The 23,407-nt window shown below is 36.2% G+C and overlaps 1 protein-coding gene across 2 annotated transcripts in view; it reads right to left on the minus strand.

Annotated features, from left to right (window-relative positions):
- The window catches only part of EXOC2 (exocyst complex component 2), a 128,255-nt gene that overhangs the window by 91,610 nt on the left and 13,238 nt on the right, over positions 1–23,407 (minus strand). For both annotated transcript variants that reach the window (XM_074576069.1, XM_074576068.1), the window contains exons 2-6: positions 21,936–22,091; positions 16,965–17,141; positions 15,406–15,532; positions 5,601–5,714; positions 2,009–2,133 (exon numbers count right to left, since the gene is read on the minus strand). In XM_074576069.1, coding sequence (XP_074432170.1) covers positions 2,009–2,133; positions 5,601–5,714; positions 15,406–15,532; positions 16,965–17,141; positions 21,936–22,053 — 661 coding nt within the window. In that variant the 5' untranslated portion in view covers positions 22,054–22,091. The remainder of the gene's footprint in view (positions 1–2,008; positions 2,134–5,600; positions 5,715–15,405; positions 15,533–16,964; positions 17,142–21,935; positions 22,092–23,407) is intronic.

Here is a 23,407-nt window from a genome sequence, read left to right on the forward strand (position 1 = left end):
TTTAGTTACAGATGAAAAGTGGCACCAAGAACCATACGAGTCATACAACTTTTGAGTTCAGAATTTATCTAAAGGACTGCACTGATAAACTCTAATTTGAGGTAAAATTAACACTGATACACGTAAGAGATGCAAAACAACATTACAGCTATTGTAATTTTTTTAAAATTGAGAATATAGTAGTTAGTGAAATAAATGAATTTGCATTCCCTATCGTTATTTTGTTAATATTTTTCACATTCCTACTTGCTCTCTGACCTCTTCATTTATCAGGAAATCAGCCTCCAAAGGCAAGAAACCTACACTTCAATAGATGGGACAAGAGAAAAATCACTCAGTTGCATTCAGTCTTTCTAAAACCTCACAAAATTTATGGTTTGTATTAGCTTTCTGTAAATCCTACTAGGTCGTTGCTGGTCCAAAAAATAATCTTACAAGATAACACATATGTCTGCCAGCATTACTTTTTATCCATAGCAGTAACTGCTTGGAAACAGAACTCTGAATCTTTTAAAGCATTTGATATTTCATATGCAAAGCAGATTTGGTTGTGAAAAAAAGTCACATTTCAGTATTTGTTTGGGATTATTTAGGATTTTGAATTACTTAAGAAAAATTAGGATTTCAACATTTTCAAGATATTTAAGACTTACAAAGAAACAGTCTATTATCATTTTTCCTAGCATTTAATAAAAACTCAGCTTAAAGAAAAGTTAAAGAATGCCAAATACTGATACTTCATAGTGTCTTTTCCTATGACTACTACCACATTCTTTAGTATTTCCATAACATCCTTTAATACTTCTGTTATTGAACCTATCTAGATTTAGGCCAAGGTTTTTCAAAACTGATCAGTAACAGGTCAGTTTTGGGTGGGATAATAAAGATGTTCAGGAGTTAAGATTCTTCACAGGAAGAATCTTCAGATGTCACAAGAAGAGATCTTCCCTACCAAAGCATGTATGTTCGCACTTGTGGAAAAAGTTCTCCCCTTAAAAATTAGCATATTAGGCAGGTAGCCAAAAGCTATCAACCAATTTTGAAAATGGATGGTCTGAAGGGCAGGTCACAGGTTAATCTGCCTGGGGCAGGAATACAGGTGGACCACCAGGTGAGACATCACTACCTTCCCTTTTCCCTGACACACAGAAGTGGGTATGAGACAGACAGTGAGTGGCCTGCAAGTGCATCAAGAGAAAATTGGTACTTCTCCAAAGCAGTGTTCCTAAGGCCAACAGAAGTGCTAGCTTGACTGAGGCTATGAGCAGATACAACACATTTTCTTACTCTGTGATACCCATAACATAGGATCAATGATCAGGAGGGATAATCCTACAGTAGCTATGAAGAACAACAAAGTGGTAAATGTCAAACCTATTGAGGATGGCCCAGCACTGTTGCTTTCTTATCCAGCACAGTCCCCAACTAGACAGGACTATGGCAGCCCACAATGAGCTTTTACCTGAGAGACTTTTTATGCTTTAAGAGTGTATCTATATATACACGCATAAAAGAAAAAAATATATATATGTAAAAATGGCACAGACAACTAAGCTAATCTCACTAGTGTGTTACATTTTCCGTAGGGCAAGCAGAAGATAAAAGCCCTCTGATTTCACAAGTCAGAGTGTACTGAATATTCTTATAAATATTACAGTCTGACTATGGCATAAGGCATCATAAAATCAAGTTTTTATGTTGCTACAGTTTTTAAGGCATCTTAATATTATCTCCAGTTTAACGTCGCCTCTCTTTTCTGGATTTGTGGTCTAAGCAGTTTCATCAAATGCCTCCAATTCCTCTAAGATACATTTAGCGCCACATTTTACAAATACACCACAACAATCAGCCAGCCAGTCCCAGCTTCTGACCAACATGATACAGATTTTGGGCTCATTATACACTTTTAGAACAGACTGCGAAGAAAACCAGTATTTTTTGATATTAAATTCAACCATACATGCAGACATTGTCTTTTCTGTATTTAGTAAGTGCAAAGCATCTTTACCTGACAGAGCATCTTGTGCTTCAAAAAATGTGCTGAGACCTCCTTTCACATAAGCTAGACTCCCCTCGTTTTTCTTATTGGCTTGTTTCTTCAAATTCACAACTGCCGTTTTGAGCTGATCAAAACTGAAAACAAACAAGAAAACCCCCCTGACATTCAAACAACGAATAAGGTCAGCTAATGAATAAACAAAACAAACTACTTGGAAAATACAGCCAGCTACTTTTGCAACAACTATAAAGGACTGAGAAATTGCTAACGAGCGTGCTTCTTGATAATAACAATTTACTCTAGTCGAAAGAGGTTTTGTTTTTTAGTTTTAATCCTAAATGGAGGCCTCCTATCACTTGTGATGGAATAGACGTCTTTAAAATACAAATTAGTCAAGAAATTTCTTCTAAACATGCAACATTGCTCTTAGTTAACTCTCTGTACTACGTAAAATAGGTGATAGCATAATTCACTACACTTAGTACACTTGATTAACTACTGAGGTGTTAGAATTCTCTTTCTTAACAACATTTGGTTAACTTTGCAGCTTAGCTCACAACCCTTTTTCACTTTCAGTTTCTGAATTCCTTCAATATTTTTATGTTGGTTTGGACACACAGTTCAGAATTGAACACAGTATTAATGCAAAAATAAAGAAAAGCTGAACAGATTCCTGCTTCATGAAAGTATGTTGTTCATGTGCAGTCTGCCAAATTGTCTTTGAAAGACACTTCATAGGGGAATATTCAAATCACCAACTCATCATTGTTGTTTGTAAGGTAGGTTTCTTTTTAAGTTACTTTCCTAATATTTCTAGATTATTGCCAGTTTACATTTGATTTCACATTTTTATTTTTTGCAAGCAGGTACTTGCATATTTTTTTTAATTGATAATGATTAATATGATCTCAATAGTTATGCAACTGGATTCATTATAAAAGCACGATCACAAACAAGCTCAGAAATACAAACATAACACATGATTTTCATCCTTAAAGTCTCTTCTCCTACCTGCTGGCAAAACCTGTCTCCCTAATATAAAAGAATCAAACAAAAAACTCCACTATACCTCAGTGAGGAGAGGGAAACAATGAAGTAAGGAAATTAAGACATAAGGCAATTCCACAAATACTCCTTATCCATTTTGAACAGTGATAGAAAAAGACATATTAAGAGAACAAACCAAACTTTAACCCAGGCAGTAAGAAAGCTATCACCACCTGCTGGGACACAAAACATACTGGTGCACTTACAGGCATTTTTCTTTTTATACTGATGATGTCACAGCAGTTTGCTTTACTTCCTGTTTCCATCTGCTGGACAGAAATCACATTACTCAATATGTGATGTCTACTTGAGCATACAAGAAGTGCTTACCAGCAGCATTTTCAAACTAACAAAAATCTGTACAGTTCTCTTTTTAAGCACTGTTTCATGTTATCTGATGATCTAATAGTCTGTCTAAATAGTTTATTTATATTTGTCAGGATATTGCCAGGGATAAAAAAAAAATTAAAAAATAAAAAAGATGTTATTTTGATTGCTTAAGAAGAATTTCCTTCAAGGAAAAAACAGACATATGCTAACCAAAACATCAGTGCACCACACATTTAGCACTCCCAATACCTGAGGTTATGTAGAGGACAAGAACTAAACCATTGCTGTGTGTTTCTGGAAAAACAGCACAAATGATATGGGGCAGACAATTATACAATTCCAGAATATTTCTAAGACTACACATTTTGAAGTGGGAAGAAAAAACCCCACAGTCTTGATTCTTCTTTATTTAAAAAGGTATTCATAATTAAATTCAAAACATGACTGGATTCACCCTACCCTTTGAGCCATTCTTCCTGTTGAATTCTACACAGCTTTTGCACCTTCAACACTAAGATTCATATTTTATAAACCAATATAAACTGAATTAATATGTAAAAGCTAGCTTTTTTTAAAAAAAAACCAAAAATTAATACTATTTATTCCACTGGACTGAGGGGACCATGACTTGAAACTGTTGACATGCAAAGATACAAATCGGTGGAAATTTACATAAGAATGGACTGTCAGGTACTGACCCGCTGGCATAGTACAAGTTAAAAAGGGGCCATAAAACCTGATGTAATTATTTAAGTTATCAATTCATAGCACTGATGACCAGAAAAATCAGTGTTTTTACTGACACCTTGTCATATTAATGATATTATGTTGTTCTTTGTATTCCATGGTATTTCTGATAACAAGAGTCATTTAATCAGTTCTAAGAAGTTATTTAATTCATTTTATGGATCCCCAGCATTCTTAAATGTACCTAAGCCATCTATGACAAACAGCTGTCAAATCAAATCTCAGCACTCCTCAGTGATGGTGAGTCTTCAGCTTTCCAAGTTACACTGTCCCAGAGCTTAAGCAATCTAATATTGTTTTTAATTTGCATCTAACCTAAATCTCCCTTGTTGCAAACTGAGACAATTTGTTACTCTTGGTAAACCAAGAGCAATTGATGGCTGGCCTTGAACTGCCCATTATGTATTTCAGAACATGCATTCTGTATTAATTTTGTTTCTTTTCTAAAAACACCTATTTCATTCGAGCTGTATACCCACAGATATTTATATACTCCTATTTTTGTGGCTCAGCTCTCACATCTTTCTTAAAGCAGTGGCCAAAACTGGGCAGAGCACTTCAACTGCAGCTTTAATAATGCCAAGCGGAATAATTATCCCCATATCTTACATAACGCAGTCTTGCTGACACAGCCCAGAAGATGATTTGTACTAGAAAACCAACTGGTATTTATGGCACGTTACAAACACCAGATTGTCTTCTGTAGTACTGTTGCCCAACTCCAGGTGTGTACTCTGCTGCTTGCCTTCCCCACACCCCTTAGAGAATTGCACTCAATTATCTCACGACTGCTACAGCCAAGGCTGCCACTGGTTATCACAGCCCCTGCCTTCCTTGCAAGTATCATATTTAGGAAAGCAGCACTCCTGATTGCTCTCCTAGCAGCTACGTTGGAAGTCATTCCCACAACTCTCCACAAGCCTCCTGGATTGCTGCCCTTCCTGTAATTACCAGGGAGGTTAGAGTCTTGTACAGGAACCAGGACCTGCTCTCTGGAGACTTCCTCAAGTTGCTTAAGGAAAATTTTGTTCACTTCTTCATCCCATTGTGATGTCACCCTTTCCAGACTCTCGAACAAGCTCTCAACCATCCTATTACCTGCTCCATAAGAGGGACCACATATTTATTCAAGAAGTTCCTTCACACAAAGGTCAAGTCCCTCTCTTTCCATGCTGCCTGACTTCTGGATTCATAAAAGACTTTAGCCTGTAGAAAGACAACTTCCATCTGACATGGGGGCGTGGGGGGCTGAGGTGGCAAGGCCATAAATGAGATCTGATTAAAAATGAAGTTTTCCTCATAACTAGATTGAGCAAAATGGTTGATTCAAGTTTCGAGCCAAGCAGAAACACCACAGGCAGTAGGGATTACAGATCTACTACTGTAAATGTCAACCACCAGTGACGCATCCATTGTATAACGAAATAACATCAAGTGACTTGCATTTAAAATAATTATTTATATGACAGCAACAAACCTTGTTGTTGAATGATTCTCAATCAGGTACCAGGCAGCAGAAAAGTTTTCACTAGTGAAATCAGCACTCATCCCAGGAAACAGTGCCTCTAAATCTTTTTGAGGAAATCTGCCTCTGCAAAATGAATATTCATTTCTTCAGTGAGATATATTCTTGTGAACAGCTTACAATTAAAAGTGTCACATAAAAAAAACCAAAAAATAAATCATGCTCCAACAAGATGGAAATAGAAATTAAATCTGGTATTAGACACATGTAACTTGTTTGGGAAAGAAAAGATTGAAATCGAAGTAAAACTAATTTTACCATTTTGATTTCATCATTACACACATGACAGAATTGTTCCTTGTACAAAATGCTTCTAAAGAAAGAGAACTGTTGCCTTCAGAAAGAGATCAGACAGACTCACCATGATACTACTACTACTGTTTCAATGCAGGACTGCTAATGATGAATGTACTCAAAGTCAACTCTACCTTTTAAACAATAAAATCAGTACACCAAGCCAAGTAATTACGAGACAATATTCTCTATAAGCCATGAACCAGCATCTATTTAACTTTAAAACGACAGGACATCACCAGGCTGACAGCTTGTAAGTGGTCTCGCCCCATCATCGTCTATTGGTCCATGTGCAGCAGAAGTCCCACAGAAACATGAAAGAAGGTATATGGAGCATACTTCCATTATATACAAACACTGAAAGAAATCCTGAGTTAAAATCATCCTCTTGCAAAACAGAATACACTGATCTGTCTGTGCATAGTACACAAAACATAAAGGAAAAGCAGGCGTATCTTCGAGTGAGAAACAGCATGTTTTATTTGTTTTTATTCAGTCTTACAATGCATAAAGATAGCATGTGAACCAATTCCTTCTGAAAGCAGATTCTCTACAACAGTACTTTTGAAACTGCAAGTAGCTTCTAAGTTGCTCATACAGAAAATGTATTCCATTTATTTTAAGTCAGTGCACTAAAAATATTTAAAGCACTTTTTGATGAAAACACGACAATCTTCATCCCTCAGTCCAGACGCACACTTAACACTTGGCCATATTCATTCCACTATGCATTCTCAGTATATCACCCGGTGCATTCTCCACTCTATTCTTTACCACCAGCTGCATCCCATCTTCAGAAACTGATCACAGCAAACAAGTTTACTTTTTGTCAGTCCTGAATTGGTCGGGCAGTTGGACTAGATTATCACTGTAGGTCCCTTCCAACTGAAATATTCTACTCTATTCTAAAAATTTACTATGTCATTTTGGATCACAACGTCAAACTCAAAAGTCAATAAAATCCCTCTCTGATGCTCACAAGCTCGGTGAACTCTGCTATACAAAGTACACTGTATGCAAATGCAAACCTGCCGTATTTTCCATTTGAGATCAAACTTACATTTAATATATATATATATGAAAAGCCATTTGAATAGACACAAAAAGAATGATTTGTTAGTTTTGGTTTTTTTCTGTAATCTAAACTTATTTCAAGATGGCTAAAACTGTTATTATTACAAAAAGCAAACAGCAGATTAAGTGAAGCAAATCTAAGGCAGGCACATTAAAATGGACAATTCTACAGAAAGAAGAGTTGTTTTCTGTAAGCTTCTATTCATATCCAAATGACCGTTAACACAAGCAGGTACGAAGGACCTACATACATAATGACACAGCAGAGAAGTCTTTCATCAGTAGCACCTGATTACAGCAGGCGCATGAAACAATACTTTTCAAAAACAAGAAAAAAATAATCAAATGAGACGCAAGGAAAAGTGATTACAGATATGAAAAGCAGAGAGGTAGAGAGACAGGGAAAATAGTGTCGCAATTAAAATGAAGGTCCCAACATTTCTCTGTGTTCAATGAAAAAGTGGTACTGTTAATATAAAAATTTATAAACATAGGTGGTGAGATTCAGGATTACCAATCACATAGAATTTCATGAATGCCAAGCAGTGAGTACAAAATGTTGATGGATGTAAAAAGGAGAAGAAAGTGTCAATTTATCCTTCCTTTAAAGACATTTTAAGATATCTTATTTTTCATCCAAAGTAGTCAAAAAGTGCCCAGTAGGTACATGAATCTGCAGGATAGTACTTCGCATGTGACACATGGCACAGCTGTCAAAAAAGCTTTTACATTAAATCCACACATGGTGTCATCTTTGTGGTCAACTAATTCTTAACTGCTAAAAAACAAAGCCAATAAACAATGTTCGGTTACCTCAGAAGAGACTCAGACCTTCAGAGCAAGCACTATAAAAGTGCATCCACACAATACAGAAGCAGAATTTATTTTTCAGTACTTCAATATATTTTCTCAGAAGTCAAAAGAAACAGATCTAACATAAGAAGCACACACACTCAATGAATATACCATTTCCAAATGCTACTTATTCTTGCGAGACCGTAAGACATATGCATGATGGTTTAACCTTATGCATGAACTATACAATTCCTAGGGCATCACTCCCTATTTTATATATATAGAGAGAGATAAAGACCAACAATTTAGCTAGGGATGTAATAAATTCCTGCAAATGGGTTTTGCTCACAGACAGTGGGACAGAAATGAAGGATTTTTTCCAGTTTGATGTTTGACTGCATTGAAAAGTTACTAGGAGCTTTTTTCCAGCAGATGTATTTGTCCAGACCCATAAATTAGCAATGCGTTTATGGGTGCTTTTATCTGTGCGGACATATTTTAGACATAGTCACAACAGAGTAGAAACATGAATGTGAATGTGTGCGGTATGTTAACAATATGTTATACTCTATGGTGTAGTATCCTTATTTTTATCATAAATTTTACCAGTAGTTTTTCCACTAACAGATACGGGGAGCTTGGAATGACTTGCCACAGCTGTCTTCACAACAAGCTGCTCACTAAAAAGTTCAAACTGAAAGCAACTGTATTTCTAAAACGTCTGGCCAGATGCATCTAAAAAGAGACTGACTCCACATACACACAAGTTTGTTTCATTAACTTCCATTAGCAAATTAAATAAGTAAGTCCTTGGAAGTTGTTCTCATGAAAACTTGCTTACCATTTACTTATAAACAAGCACATATGTAACTTGGGAAAGTATTTCTCTTTTACTCATTTCAGCATTACAGAGTGAATATGAACTAGCAGCAAAAGCTGAGACCACGCTGACATGCAATGAAATTGTTAATCATTTTTCTGTTGATTTGCTCATGATACAAGAGTCACTTCAGGAATCAACTCTGAATACTTAATCATTGATTAAAAAACAATCACTGCAAAAGAAACTAGGAACCACAAATCGAATCCAGAAAACCTCAGGAAAAGAGGAGAGAAGTTTACCATCCTTGACAACTCTACCTATTTTGCTACCTTTATAACTTCAGCAAAGGTACACAGAATCACAGAATCCCATATTGGCTTTATATAATAGTACGTTCTGCTAGTAAGACTATTTTATTTAAACCAGAACCAGATCTGGTACTAGACTTCTAGTTAACATTTTAAAGTAGTCTTATTCATCCACCAGCAACAATTTTAAATATAAAAGTAATTAAGATTTCACATACAGTTTATATTCATGAGAACTGCAATGAAAGTAAGTTTGGTTTCAAGCCACTATACAGTCATGCAGTATTAGATGCAGTGGTCCTTGCTTCCACATAAATGGCATGCACATCTACTTTGGATTCAAAACACATGTGGTACAATCAATTCACTTGCCCTGTATGTGCCCATCAACACAAGTCCCTTCCTCCACTACCCCAAACTTTAGGTTCTGTATAGCCTGATGCTCGGCAAATCTAATTTAACATCACAGCACATGTCGGCTTTTACAAATTCTATTACAGTACTTGTGCCTATACAGAGCATTTATGTTCTCCAGAGGTTTAAGATTAGTTGTAATCTCCATGAGTAAATCACAGCCTCCAAACAGTCACAACTGAGTAATAGCACCAGAATGCAATGGATACTAATGAAGAGCCTGACTATGAACGCAGCTTAGCAAGTTGTGCTTTTTCTGTAAAGATTATTTTGCTCTCAGAGTTTCAGAATCTCATAGTATGCTTTTCAGCATACATGATAATATTTGCAGATTAAAGGCAGGTCCCAAAACAGGATATAGCCACCAAAAGGTAACTTGAACCTCAATTCCACAGGAGTTTATAGGTCAAAAGGAGCAACTTTAAATAAACACAGATTCTGAATAGCAACCAGCATAAACAAGCTCCAGCTAGAGCTGCTGGAGCTGTACACTCCCCCCTCTGTCTGGTACCAGTCAGAGTCCTAGAAGCAGGCTTTGTACCAGCTGTACTGTGTTAATAATGCATGCAAGAAGACCAGCATAAGGGATGCTGGAGTAGACTAAACACGACAAATCAGAAGGTGTTAACAAAGGTCTCTCCATCAGCAAAAAGACAAGGATGCACTCCAGCAATTACTCCCCAGTAGCGTTAGGTTTATCGGAAATACGACAACAAAGTCACAACCATATTTGAGAAACTGAAGAATGTGATAAGAGAAATCTACTAAGAGATTATAGGCTGGTAGCTGCAACTGATGCATCAGCCTTACAATAAGTGTTACTATATTTTTTAACGTCATAAAACTACAACTATATAATATTATATACTGCATTTCTCTCCCACGGGTTCCATAGTTTTTCCATACGCATCTCTGTGAGAGAAGTTTCCACAAGCCCATCACATTCAAGGATGACATTGAGTGCATTTCCATATAGGCCACTTAAAAATAAATAAATATCAAAGCCTCCAGAAAGTCTCTTCCTATCTCATGGTAGCAAGCTGACATTTACCGTTAGGTGGCAGCGTAAGATCATCTGTGTCTTCCTCTCAGACGATCTGTTTTGGAAGCTGGCGTGGGAAGAGGGAAGCATCTGTATTGAGTGGGTGGATACAGAAGTATGTGGAATGTACTTAGCATGTCAGCATTTGCTTTCATGTACAAGATGGATCCACCATAATGACCTCTGCTACATGCAAAACAACAAACACTATTCAAAAATTTTCTAACCACCACTAGGTCTGACTGCTGTTATTGCTTTGCACAGAATGGATTTTCTTAGTCTGACAAAGTAGGTAGAGGAGGCAGGGAACCTTTGATTAAACAACGACTTGACGAGCAGGAGGGAAAAGTACGTGGTACATCTGAACAAGCAATTCATTCATGAATGTTACGTAGATCTAAATTTCCACCAACAGATTTCAACCAGTGCCTTTATGAAACAGGCGTCACGTATTCTATCCCAGAACCATTTAAAATTCTGAACAATCCTATGTTGGTAGGACGTAACCTCTCAACCTGCTCTTGTAACAACTCTAAACTGCTAAAACCAACCCAAGTACTGCATCACTGCTGTTAATGTTGGCATTTTCATACCAAGTTTCCACATTTCTCAGACTGAGGCGACTACTCAGTATGCTCTTTTTCTTCCTGCAAGCTATTTAAGCCTTCTGTAAGGGTTTCTGGCTACATCTGCATAACACCACAGCCAGGAACATTCCTTAGGGAGGAAGGTGGCACAGACCTGCTTTGCACTTAAAGCCAGCATAAAAAGATGGTGATAGAAAACCAAAGCTTTTTATCAGTCTTTACTCCATTCTGAAAATTAAAAAACTAGAACTCAAAGATTAAATATTTTAAATACCTATTTTTTCTGTTGTGAATAAAATACTTCATAGCATACACACAATATGCACTAAGTGATAGCAATGTTAAAAAAAACCTCATCTAATTGGATCAGTTCTGTGTTTTAAAAGATGAACAAACAACTGTTAGCAAGGCAGGAGAACAAATGTGTGCAAACACTCTTCTATGAATACATCTGTGACTTTTAAGGATCACCACTGAAACACAATAACCAGCAAATTCAAGTTTCATTACAATATAAACGACTGTTATTTAGCAACTGAGATTCTTTCTTAGTTGTATGGCACAAGAACAGCAATTAATGATTGCAAAATACGAAGAACTTATCAGCCAGAAACTATGTATACTTATTACTTGATAAACTTGTAGGCTGAAAGATGGTGGCTTGAGCATTGTGTATACATATAACATTTAAAATATCTCGACTATATTTAAAAAAAAAAACCCACAGGAGGATGAGTGTATATCCATAGTTCATTCTTTGCATCCTTGCAACATTTGAATATGAAAAGAGAATTCCAGTGCATATTTTGAGTATATATATTACTGCTACAATGTATCTACAGGCAATATTATAATTATTAATAGAATGTGTTAGACCCACTATTACCTATTTCCCTTAATTCACAGTTCAAACCTTTTGTTCACTTAAATCCCAGTCACTCCCAATTAAACTCCAATCTTAAGTCTACTGAGTCAGAATAAATATTTTTTTTGTCCCTATGCTTGCCTAATAGTTTAATAAAATGCTGTACTAAAGCACTTCTGTTCATTACTTACAGGATCTTTTTTCTAATATAACAACGTCTCATTTGTAATACCTTTAAAGCATCCACCTGAATGATTCAAAAGCTATGATTAGTTTTTACACATATTTTAATTAGACAAAGTACCCTAAACATGTTTAAAAAAGCCACAAAACGAACTTTTAGAACGAAGCATAACCCATATTAAAAATAAAATAAAATATCACAACAGATAGGCGTCCTAAGTCTTCCATGCTGCAGATTCTCTTTCCTGTATCCTTTGCTGATGACAACCACTTCCTAGAGGGAGGATTTCTTTCTCTCTTCCAGTCTGTAGTCTATCCACTTACTGCCTTCTCTTCAGTGTGCTCCCATCTAGCTTATTCCTATCCTCTTTTCTCACATCTGTCTTTCACTTTTTTTCTCCCTGGTCCTCTCTTTAAATATTTATTTTGTTTACCACTATTTGCATAACCAATACAACGCACTTTTTTCCCTTCCTTATCAGCCATCAGGCTACAAGGGTTGTAAATCCCACCACAGCCAGACAAATGATGAGCGCTTCAGCTTCAAAATTAAACTGCATCCCAATTTGCAGACATTTAAAAATTGTTTAAAGCCAAAGGTTTTAATAAAGGAGAAACACCTTATGCTGCAGAGCGCCATCTCCTTCTATCCACAACTGTTCTTCACCATATTAGGTTTTCTTTTATTTTAACAAAAATTCTAACAGTTTTTATCACTTCTAGTCACAGATTATTCCCACATTTAGTAATGGCTAATGCTAATATCTTGCATATCCACTCCCTTTCATAATTTATAATTGCCTTTTTTTCCACTACCTTGTACAACTTCTCATCACTCACCCATCCCGTACATCAAGTATTTGCAAACACGCGAGTTTGAACAGTATTGTATTAGAGATCATTTTATAAAACTAAACATCACATTGCTCCAGTTTTTCAATCAAATTATGAAAGCTTCTCTATTGGGGAGGTACTTTTTAATTAAACATAGAATGTTTCATCTATAGTCACAAGTATTAACACCATGCTGTCCCCTGTAACATGAGGGCAGACCAGGCTTTTCCTGTCTACACAATTACTTGTTGCACTGACTTGTGTTCCTTCTCTCAAAATGATCATTTCCAAGAACCAGTGCCTGCCATAACCTTCATGCTTGGAGATCAATGAACTAGCCTCGATATTATGTTTGCCCAAAGATTTCCCTGTTTTTCACTCACAAAAAAGTTATTTCCTATCTATATTTACATATTAATTTTTTTCATGCAAAATCTGAGGTTTCATTAACATGATATTTTCTAATGCTTTCAGATGAAACATTTAAATACAGTATCGTTGGTTTCCTATTGAAGAAAAATCTTCAATAAATTAAACATAAATTAACATAAATTAAACAATAAATTAAACAAATCCTAAACTACTGCTGTTTAGGTTTCTGCTTTTAACCTAGCACACTGACTCTGTCTTAACTGTAAGATCAATTTTGGTTATAAAGTCAAATACTACATTAGAAGTTTTGTTAAAATAAGAATAAATTAAAAGTAACTGTCATAACTATTGTATTTACTGAAAGAAGTATTGTGAGAAACCTATAGGTAGAGGACTATGCAAAAGAACTAGCTATCTTCACTTAGATCCCAGAAAAAATGTTGGAAAAGTTGTTGCACTGTTCAACAAATTCAGAATTAAAGCAGAGAAAATTAGTTTTGATGTCAGCCAGTCACAACTGTTTCTTACCATGTTTGAGAACATATTACATGAGCTTTGAGATTAAGTGCTTCCTTGAAAAAAGTAACGAGACAAAATTAATATATTGTCATTTTAAAGGAGACTTGCTACTATAAGATTGATTAAAAATTTAGTTTTATGCAATGCCAATAGAATACATCACATGGATTAAAGAACTAACTACAAAAAAAACCCCAATCCGTAGAAAAGCAAACCTGAGAACATGTGTAGGTAAAGTTTTAAAGCCCCCATTACTTTCATCAGTATCTGCATCATCATCAATAACAGCTTTATCACCAATATTTTTTTTATAAATAGTTGATAAAAATACTAGGAAGAAAGACTATCACCTGGACTGAAATGACAGACTTGTCAAGGAAGCAACAATTAGAGGAACATGGTCAAATGCAAAAAGATATAGCTAGGCCATCCCTACAGAATAATGGGCAATCTTGCCAGCAGCAAAAGTATCAACTCAAGAGAATCAGTTAAAAAGCCACTCACTGATAGTTGCCAGTGCAGCACTGTGGTAAAAAGTATTATTATGATTTTTTTAATTCACAAACAGGGGAGGGAGGAGAGATGGGAGGTTTTCTAATAAGACAGTGGAATACTGTCCACAGTCCTAGAGTCTGCATTTTAACAGGCTTGGAAAACTGGGTAAGATGAAAGAAGTACCTGTCAGAAGTTATGTCAGAGGCTAGAGAAAAATACTTAGAGACAAAATCTTCAGCTTATTACAAAAAAATGGATTAGTACTTTGAGAAGAAAGAAAAACACATATTCAAACTAGTAACGAAATGCACAGCCAGAGGCTGGAAGCTGGTGACGGACCCACTAGAAATGCCATACAGATCTTAGGAAATTGCAGTTTCCCCATCGGAACAATGTAACAATGGACACTGCAGATTTTCTCCTACGCACTCCCCCTCACAGACTATTCAGCAGATGAACACTCTGGTAATAGTTTAATTTTAAATAGCCTTTGGTTTTGGTAGAGCTGGTATCTTGATCAAGAGAAATATTATTCTTGATGCTACCACTAGGAGTTGGGCAGGTTTGGAGCTCTAAGAGCGTCCCATTTAAAGCCCTCTAATTCCATTTATCACTCCGTATAAAGTTTCTATTTCAGAGAAAAATGTCATAAATTCCACCATACTTATGAAGGAAAGCAAAGAAGTTTGTGGGTTGGAAAACAGTATTAATATTTCAATAAAATAAACTAGTTGGTGTGGTATAATAAATCACATTTTACAGTGCAATTTTAGCAACAGATAGTAATCTAAACATCCTTAAAAGCCCCATGAAACTCAAATGCAACAGTAAGTATTCCATAACTACAATGTATAAATCCAAAGCCTTAGGTTATTTACCAGTCCTCAAAATCTAAACGTCACCGGGGTTCAATATATCAGCCTTTTAGATTATCTACAGTTCTAATTGATGATCAAAAAGTGAGGATTATGAAGCAGGATAAAACGTGCACTAACAATTCTTTTGATTACCAAATAGCATACCGACAGCTAATACATGTATGTAGTTTTAAATCTTTCCCTGCCTTGCAAATTGTTAAACTCTTCTGGAATTCACAAAGGCATATATAGAGAAAACCACTAAAAAAGTGGATTAAAGGCATTTGGTACTCACTTGTCTATCTCAATACCAAGCGGATTAGCTGGACGTAGGGACAAGGGGGGAATCCCTTTGTTCCTATCAGTGCGCATGTCATAATAGTTCATTTCATCCACCCAGACAGCAGACTGATCCAAGATACCTAGAAAAAACAAAGCGCAGATCCTTAAAACAACAAGGGCGGTCCAGCACCATCAGCTTCTAACATACTGAATTAATTTGAAAAATCCTAACAAATATAAAATGCATGCCTAGGTAATATATTGGAAGATACATGGCAAAACAACCTGGATGCAATTATGCTAAATTATTTTATTATAGCTGCTGAAAAGGTATTCCTGGCTGGGCATCAAACATTACCTTCTTACAAAGTGCAGTTTCATGTACGTTAAGGGCATGTTCCTGATCACAGAGTATCAGTATTTTTCATTCCTCCAAGTATTTTGGTACCTGTCCAAACCTTCTAATCTACTACTTTCAAAATGAGCAATTACCTGGAGGTCTTCTTATTTGCATATTTTAGAGAAGATCCCTTTTCTGTGCCACTCACTAACCAAAAAGAAGTGAACTTTGGCCACATGCCAAGATGGGGGACTCAAAGGACACAGGACCAACTTTTTTTCCAAAGCTTTAGCACAGGCAACGGATAAAGGTGAGGCACAATAGACCTCGGCGCTCAGCCAAAAATGCAGCCAGCCATACTGGCCATGCCCTTCTTTAACATGCTCATCAGATACTCCACACCAGAAATTACCCCATCCCCACACTTACCCATTTTTTAAAATATCAGTTCTCCTCTCCCATCACCAAAAGCTTCACTGCGTAACATTTACACTTGATTCACCTTTCTGTTATTAAGGTCTTAGTACAGCGTGGGAGAAATTATGTGTTATTTAACCGTCACTGAACCTCAGAGAAAAAAAAGCCAAAAACATTTCTTGTCGGAACCCCTATGTTAGAAAAGATAACTATCCAACTTCAGCAATGAGGTGTTCTGAAAGAAACATTTTCAATCCAGAGGGTATTTAGACTGGATTCTAGATTAATCAGAGGTCCTAGACTGCTTGGCAACATCATTCCAACGGTTAGGCATCTCATGAGAAATACTTCAGACTTTCCGTCTTGCAGGATGGTTTGAATTACAACTAAGAAACAGTACTGAGGACTCAACTTTCTTTAAAGGACTGTCAGCTCAGGATTTAGGTGTAAAGCTCATGAGCTGGTTTATATTTTGTATTTATCTAGTACACTCAAGAGTGATTACTGGATCTGTTACGAAATTTTTTTTAAATTTTAGAAGTTTAGTGTTACTCTTACAGAAAAATAAAGGACTGCTCTTCATTAGTCATTGAGGGTTTTATCAGGATATTGAGATAGGAGGATTAATTTCACATATACCATGAGTCTATCTATGTATATATTTGCCCATTTTATTGATATACTCTGCTTTTTCTAGACAACTGAAGATTGTCCTGAGGTAGATCCATTTTAAACATACGTTTTATTTAAAGGAGGCACTCAGTCATAATTTGTTTAGCAAAGAAAACAGATGTGAATTCAAACAAGAAAAATACCTATTTTTTCAGGTTTAAGCAGTTTGAAGGAAACTGTTGAGGTGCCTTTGCCACCAGACTTTGTAGTAACAATAATGTCTCCCTTGTCATTTTTAGCCTGTCCAACTCGACACACGATTTTGCTGGCAGACATCCATTCAGCAGTCAGCAGACAGTTGTGCCCGCAGATTGTTAAACCTGGGAAAAAGAAAAAAATAAATACCCTACTGTGAATAGAAGTATCTTTTGAAGTTCTGTAATGCAAATACATTTATGAGGCTTCATATATTTTACATAAATATATGACCCTTCTCCAGTCCCTTACAGTCAACTACAGTGAAAGCATCACAAATACATTTTTCAGATGTTCCCTAGGTGACTTCAGGTCCTTTGTTCTAGTGACACTTCACGAGACACACACAGTACTGCTTGAAGCTTATTTTAATCTCTTCCACTAGTTACAGGCTACTGCAACTTTTACTTCATGTTGTACAACAGATCGTTTGTTTGCAAGACACTAGAGAACTGCTGTTCAGTATTGTACTTACATGAAACTTCCATCAAAACTGTATGCAAAAAATCTTTTATAAGTCCACTCCATATTACTTTGCACAGCAGAAAAAAAATAAGAAGGAAACTCTGCAAAATATTCAAAATGAACAATGTTTCTTCAGCCTTATTGTTTAGCAGTACTTTTGTGGACACAGAAGGGGTTTTTTGGTCAAAAAAGTATTAATTGACAAATATTCTGCCCCAATCTCTTCTGTACAAAATCCACGACACAAGACTCTGATTCTCCTGAATAAACTGCCCTTGTTGTGTGGAAGAACAGTCACGTAACTTTCACCTACTTCCTCTTCTAAACTTTCTCATAACAGAAGTACAAATGACAAACTAGGAAATAAAAACCACAGAACCACAGAATGGTTAGAGTTGGAAGGGACCTTCAAGATCACTGAGTTCCAAGCCCCCTGCCCTGGGCAGGGACATCTCCCACTAGACCACATTGCTCAAAGCCCCATCCAACCTGGCCTTTAAAACTTCCAGGGATGGGGCATCCGTAACTTCTTTGGGCAACCTGTTCCAGTGTCTCACCACCTCAGAATAAAGAATTTTTTCCTAATATCCAATAAAAATCTACCTTCTTTAAGTTTAAAACCGTTACCCCCTCATCCTACCAATACATTCCGTGATAAAGATCCCTCCCCATCTTTCTTGTAGGCCCCCTTTAGGTACTGGAATGCTGCTATAAGGTCTCCCCATTATAGCGGGATCTCGAGGTACACCTTAATATAAGGTCCAAGGCTTCCTAGGGCTTTGCATCAAATCAGTCTGACCAGCTGATCAACGTGACCGATCAATCTGATTGATTCTGGTCAGATGAGGACTCTGGATGCTTGAATAGATGGACTGTTTTCTTGGATCTAGAACAACAGTTTCCATATTCCTAATCGGAGTATTGCTGTACTGAAGAATTGGCAAGATCCTAATTTCTATAGTACCAATTTGGAGAACAACATCATTACGTTCTTCTTAAATAATACCCTTACCTAGAAATACTTTGCCTTATGTCCAAAAGGACAAGGCCATACTAGTGTGTTGGCTGTACTGGAGTATAAATTAGTGAAGCATGGCAGTTCCTTCCCTGTTGGCTTGGCTTTTGTTTTTAATTTCTAGAAAGCTCTGACCAATTTAAAAAATACTTACAGACAGAAAAGGGTCAGCATATGTGGCTCAGTACCAAAGCTTCACATTTACTTTTTCTCACAATTTAAGTCTCTGACATTACACAGCAGACAAATTTGGCAGTTTTCATGGTTGTCAGACATAAAAACGCCTTACTCCCTGCCAAATACTATTTTGAAAACGAAAACCAAAAAATAAAAAACAGAAAGGCACTGACTCTTATTACAACTGAAAGTAATTTCACTTTAGCAAGGACAGTAGATTTGTTTCTTAAAAGATGCCTGAATAGTGGCGGGGGTGGGGCAAAATAGAAAACCCACACAAAAAAAAGCACATTAAAATAAAAAAATATTTTGCTTGTTATTTATTTGCAACATTTTAACCAGGCCAGTTCTAATTATTCAGAGGGGAAGAAAAAACCCACCCATTTATGATGCATAGGTTTTAACCTTAGGTTATATTATTACTTCTTTTCTGGTTTTATGCTAGTAACTTCTCTGAAGGAAAAAAGGTTGCGGTAGGAACAAAGAGTAACTGAAAGAATTCGTATGAACCATTCCTAAAGAGGTTTTCACCCTAGAATTTCAAGTGTCTGAATCCATGCTTAAATTAAGTAACACTTTAAAATCAGTATCCGAGCTCTAGTAATTTAATAAGGTAAACATTTTTGAACAACTGTTTTAAAGATCCTTGTATCGATTATTTTCTACTCATCAGAGGTTGCTAAAGCTCTCAAGAGAACAAGATCACAAGATCTGACACTTCTGAAATGGAGGGAAACAGTCTTTGTCTGTACTTCAAAAATGCAAAAGAAAGTAAGTCTCTATTAACATTTTATATACCTATATACCATTTTATATACACTAAATATAGCAATGGCACAAGACAATTTCTAAATCAAAGGTGTGTTGGGGGAGACCTTTTGATAGTGCAGATATGTTACATAAATGTTACAGGTATCTCCTGGATTTGATTTTGTGTACCATAAGCTATAGAGTTACAAATAAAAAGTTTATTCGGTTATAAAGATACAAAGAGATTATTAGAAGGCTCTCTCTTAAATGAAACAAAAAGGCGTATTCTTCTATTATTTGATATTCTGTTTGTGTATATATATATAAAAGTTTCTCGCTTTTCATTTTACTCTAATGCATCTCAAATAGCAGATCATAAACTTTATAAAACCCTCAATCAAACTTGCTTAAATCTCATGCCTACAAAGGCTCACTTTTGCAAGTATTTCCATTCAAGTCACAGGGAACATTTACATGCCTAATTTAACCATGAAAAGAAATCTTTACATGTCTGGGGCCTTAGTCACTTACTGGAGAAAGCTGAGAATTGAGCTAAGGAAAAAAAATAAGGCAATGCATTATTTATTTTTTTTTTATTTTTACCTCAAAACATGAGATTACCAGCGGCTATGTGTTACCAGAGTTACTCTGAAAAAATTACAAGAAAAAATACTAGCAGTTAGTCAGCTGTAATACCGAGGCACAGTTCAGGAGATGTCTTCCTTCCAAGATTTAGCACTGATCACTTCTAAGAGGATCGTACCAATGAACTAATGAGGTTATTGGAGTACATCAACGACACAAATACACAGAAATATACTCACCTCTAACATCATCAGTTATTTGATTATTTCTCAATAAAGATTCATTACTGTACCGCAACCTTGTCTCGCAGCTCAGGAAAATACTACTTCCCCTTTTGAGAGTCAGCAAACTGAAGTGAACGGGAAAATTGCAGTAGCTTATGATTGGCCATAAAGTTCATTGTGGTGGCCAAGAATGGAATTTGGAAATCTTGGTTTACAGCCATGAAATTAAATATTGTTTCTAGCAAAGCCAAACAAAATTCCAGTGGACTTCAGAGGAGTCATGATTCCACAACAAATTAGATAAATTGTCTCTAACATGAATACTGAAGCATACGTATGCTTAACTTACAAAAGAAATAAGGGAAATTCCAGTAGCTATAGTTAACTTGGATTTCCAGAAGACTTCACAAAGTCCTTCTTGAAAGCCTTAAGAAAATGAAGCAGCTATAGGATATGATCCTCAAATGGCTAAAGAGCTCATTAAGATAGAAACAGAGTTACAGTAAATGGTGTGTTTTCACTGAGGGAAGTTTCCATAGGGTATGTGCTGGGATCACTCACGTTCAATATATTCATAAATGACAAGATAAAGAGGTTACAAAGTTTGCTGATGATATTAATTTATCAAGAATGTAAAGACCGTAACAACTAGAAAAAATGCAGAGCAGACCTTATGAGATTGAGTAGTAATGTAGATGCTACAAAACAGCAGCTGAAATTCAATGAACAAAGACATGATACACACAGGCAAAACCTCAAATTCACAGGTGACAAGCTCAAACTGACTACTAACCCTCAGGCATTAAATCAGGGGACTATAATAGGCAGAACAATTAAAAACATTAGTTTGATGCCTAGTTGGGAGTTATACGGGAAACAGAACCCTATGGAAGAAATACAAAACAAAAGTGAGGGTAAGTATTATGCCACGGTGCATTTACATCCTGAACACTGCATGTAACCAAGATGATGTTTCACTCATGATTGCTAGTGAAACTAGAAGAGATTCACTGAAGAGCAATAAGAAGAGTCAAAGATACATGCAGGAAATTTAAATACGCTAGGACTTTTCAGCCTGGAAAAGAGGCAACAGAGCAGCAACGATCAAGATATGTATGGTTAGGAGAATAGCAGAAAACTGCTTGTTCCCTCTTTCAGTGCAAGAGCTATTGTGATTCAAAGGAAATTACCATGTTAAAATCAGAACAGTGAAGGAAATGGTTCTTCGCAAAAGCGTGGTTAGATCACTGAACTCACTTTGCCATAACTGCTGCAGATACACAAACTGACTTTCACACTAGTTCAAGGAACAACAACACCCAGTGACTTTCCCAACATATTGGAAATGCTTCTGATAGGAAAGTCTCCATGCTGAAATTCTCAATGCCTGGGAAAGCAACAAAGGAGCATCTTGCTAAATCTATCTTCTTCTAGTACACTCCCACGGGCATTCATTCTTAGTGTTCAGCACAGCATGTTGAGTCAGGCTAAGGTTCATCTAGCAAAATATGGCCATTCTGATTAGTTACACATCCGGCAGCATCCCTGAATTTATGGATTCGGGTGTATATTTGTGAAAAGGGATTCCTCGTACCATGCAACGTAGGTTTTACCGTGCAAAAAAATTATCTCTAATTATATCCTAAATGTGACACTCTACAGTCTCAAAAGAAGTTTTTGGGTTTGTTTTTTTTTCAACTTACCTATGAGGTCTGTAGGCCCAGTCCCCAGATTTTCTCCTCTGATCGTCACTTTTGTCCATGAGATGCCTTCATTGGGAGAGATGCCGGTTACAAGTGGGGGCTGCCGTGCTGGAGACATGATGTCTACTCAGTTACTGAAAACTGAGTTGCTTTTATCTGTTCAGCAAGAAACAGTGATTTAAAAACAATAATTATATTATGTAAAAAATTATTAAAAATCCTTTAGACAGTTCTTCTAAAATGGTAGATAAACATAGATGTAAATATGGGACACCACTCTCAAAGCCTTTTTTGACATAATTACAAAACAATAAAGAATACCTAAGCCTTCTTTGCACTTCCTTTTTTTTTTTAAGCAAGTATAGCTCTAGTTCTGAACTGTAAAGAAGTATATTCAGAAAAATATTAATCCCTGAAAATGCTTAATGAAACTATATAGACACACTTCAAATCTCTTATGTCAGAATTCAAGTGCGCCTATTCAATCCTCTATTAGAAAGTTATTATTGTATTCGTATTCCTTAGAAAGTTTAGAATTGCTAAGCTAAGTAACAGACTATGATTACATATTTGGATGACTTCCCCATCAAAATTAGACTTACTGGCGTGGACAGTCCCATGGGAAGCAGCTCCCAGCACTTATTTGTATAAAGCGTCAACATTTACAGAAACTGGGAAAATTAAAATATTACTTACAGACACTACAGTAGCAGAGAACATCAACAAAACCAATACTATCCCCACAGAGCAATAAAAACCTACATAAAATTATCAAAGAAGCATTTCCAGAAGATTATTCCTTCACACCTGAAATTAAGAGCCAACTCAAACCAGTTTAATTAGCTCTGTAATACCAACACCAATACGGTATGCATGTTACACAGCATACATTTATTTACAATGCAACTGATCACAAATTCCTATGGCTTATTAGCAGTTTCCTTTGAGCAGCTCTGCAGCTCTAAGAAGCAGATGAGTATAACCTGAAGCACATTAGGTCCCACCAACTTCTCCACGTTTATGACACTTACTAAACATAGAGAGCCTGCACATACGTACGCAGGTCCTACAGAAGTCGTAAGACAAACAAAAGTTTCTTTTATGGAATTCCACAGTAATTTTGCATCACTCATTCCACTTCATGACTCCTGAATTTTTCTACTAAGACACAACAACATCCTTAAAATTCCTAGTAAAAAATTTTAATTTGGTATTCTGGAACTTTGTAAAGTTAGCTATGGTCAGCTTCTAATTGGAATTCATCTGCACTGGAAAGGTAAGAACCAAAAATAAACTATAGGAAGAAATGTTTTTATTTCTAAGAAAATCCAGGAATGAAGAAACAGGTCAGTATTCAAAAAACTCAGGTACACATATAGAACACTTTAGTGTACACAATTTTTAAAGTTCAGGTTGGTAAAAAACATGTGGAATATAAGCCAAGCTTCATAAAGATCAAGATATATTTTCTA

This window comes from Larus michahellis, chromosome 2, assembly GCF_964199755.1.
Source record: "Larus michahellis chromosome 2, bLarMic1.1, whole genome shotgun sequence".
NCBI classification, from domain to species: Eukaryota; Metazoa; Chordata; class Aves; order Charadriiformes; family Laridae; genus Larus; species Larus michahellis.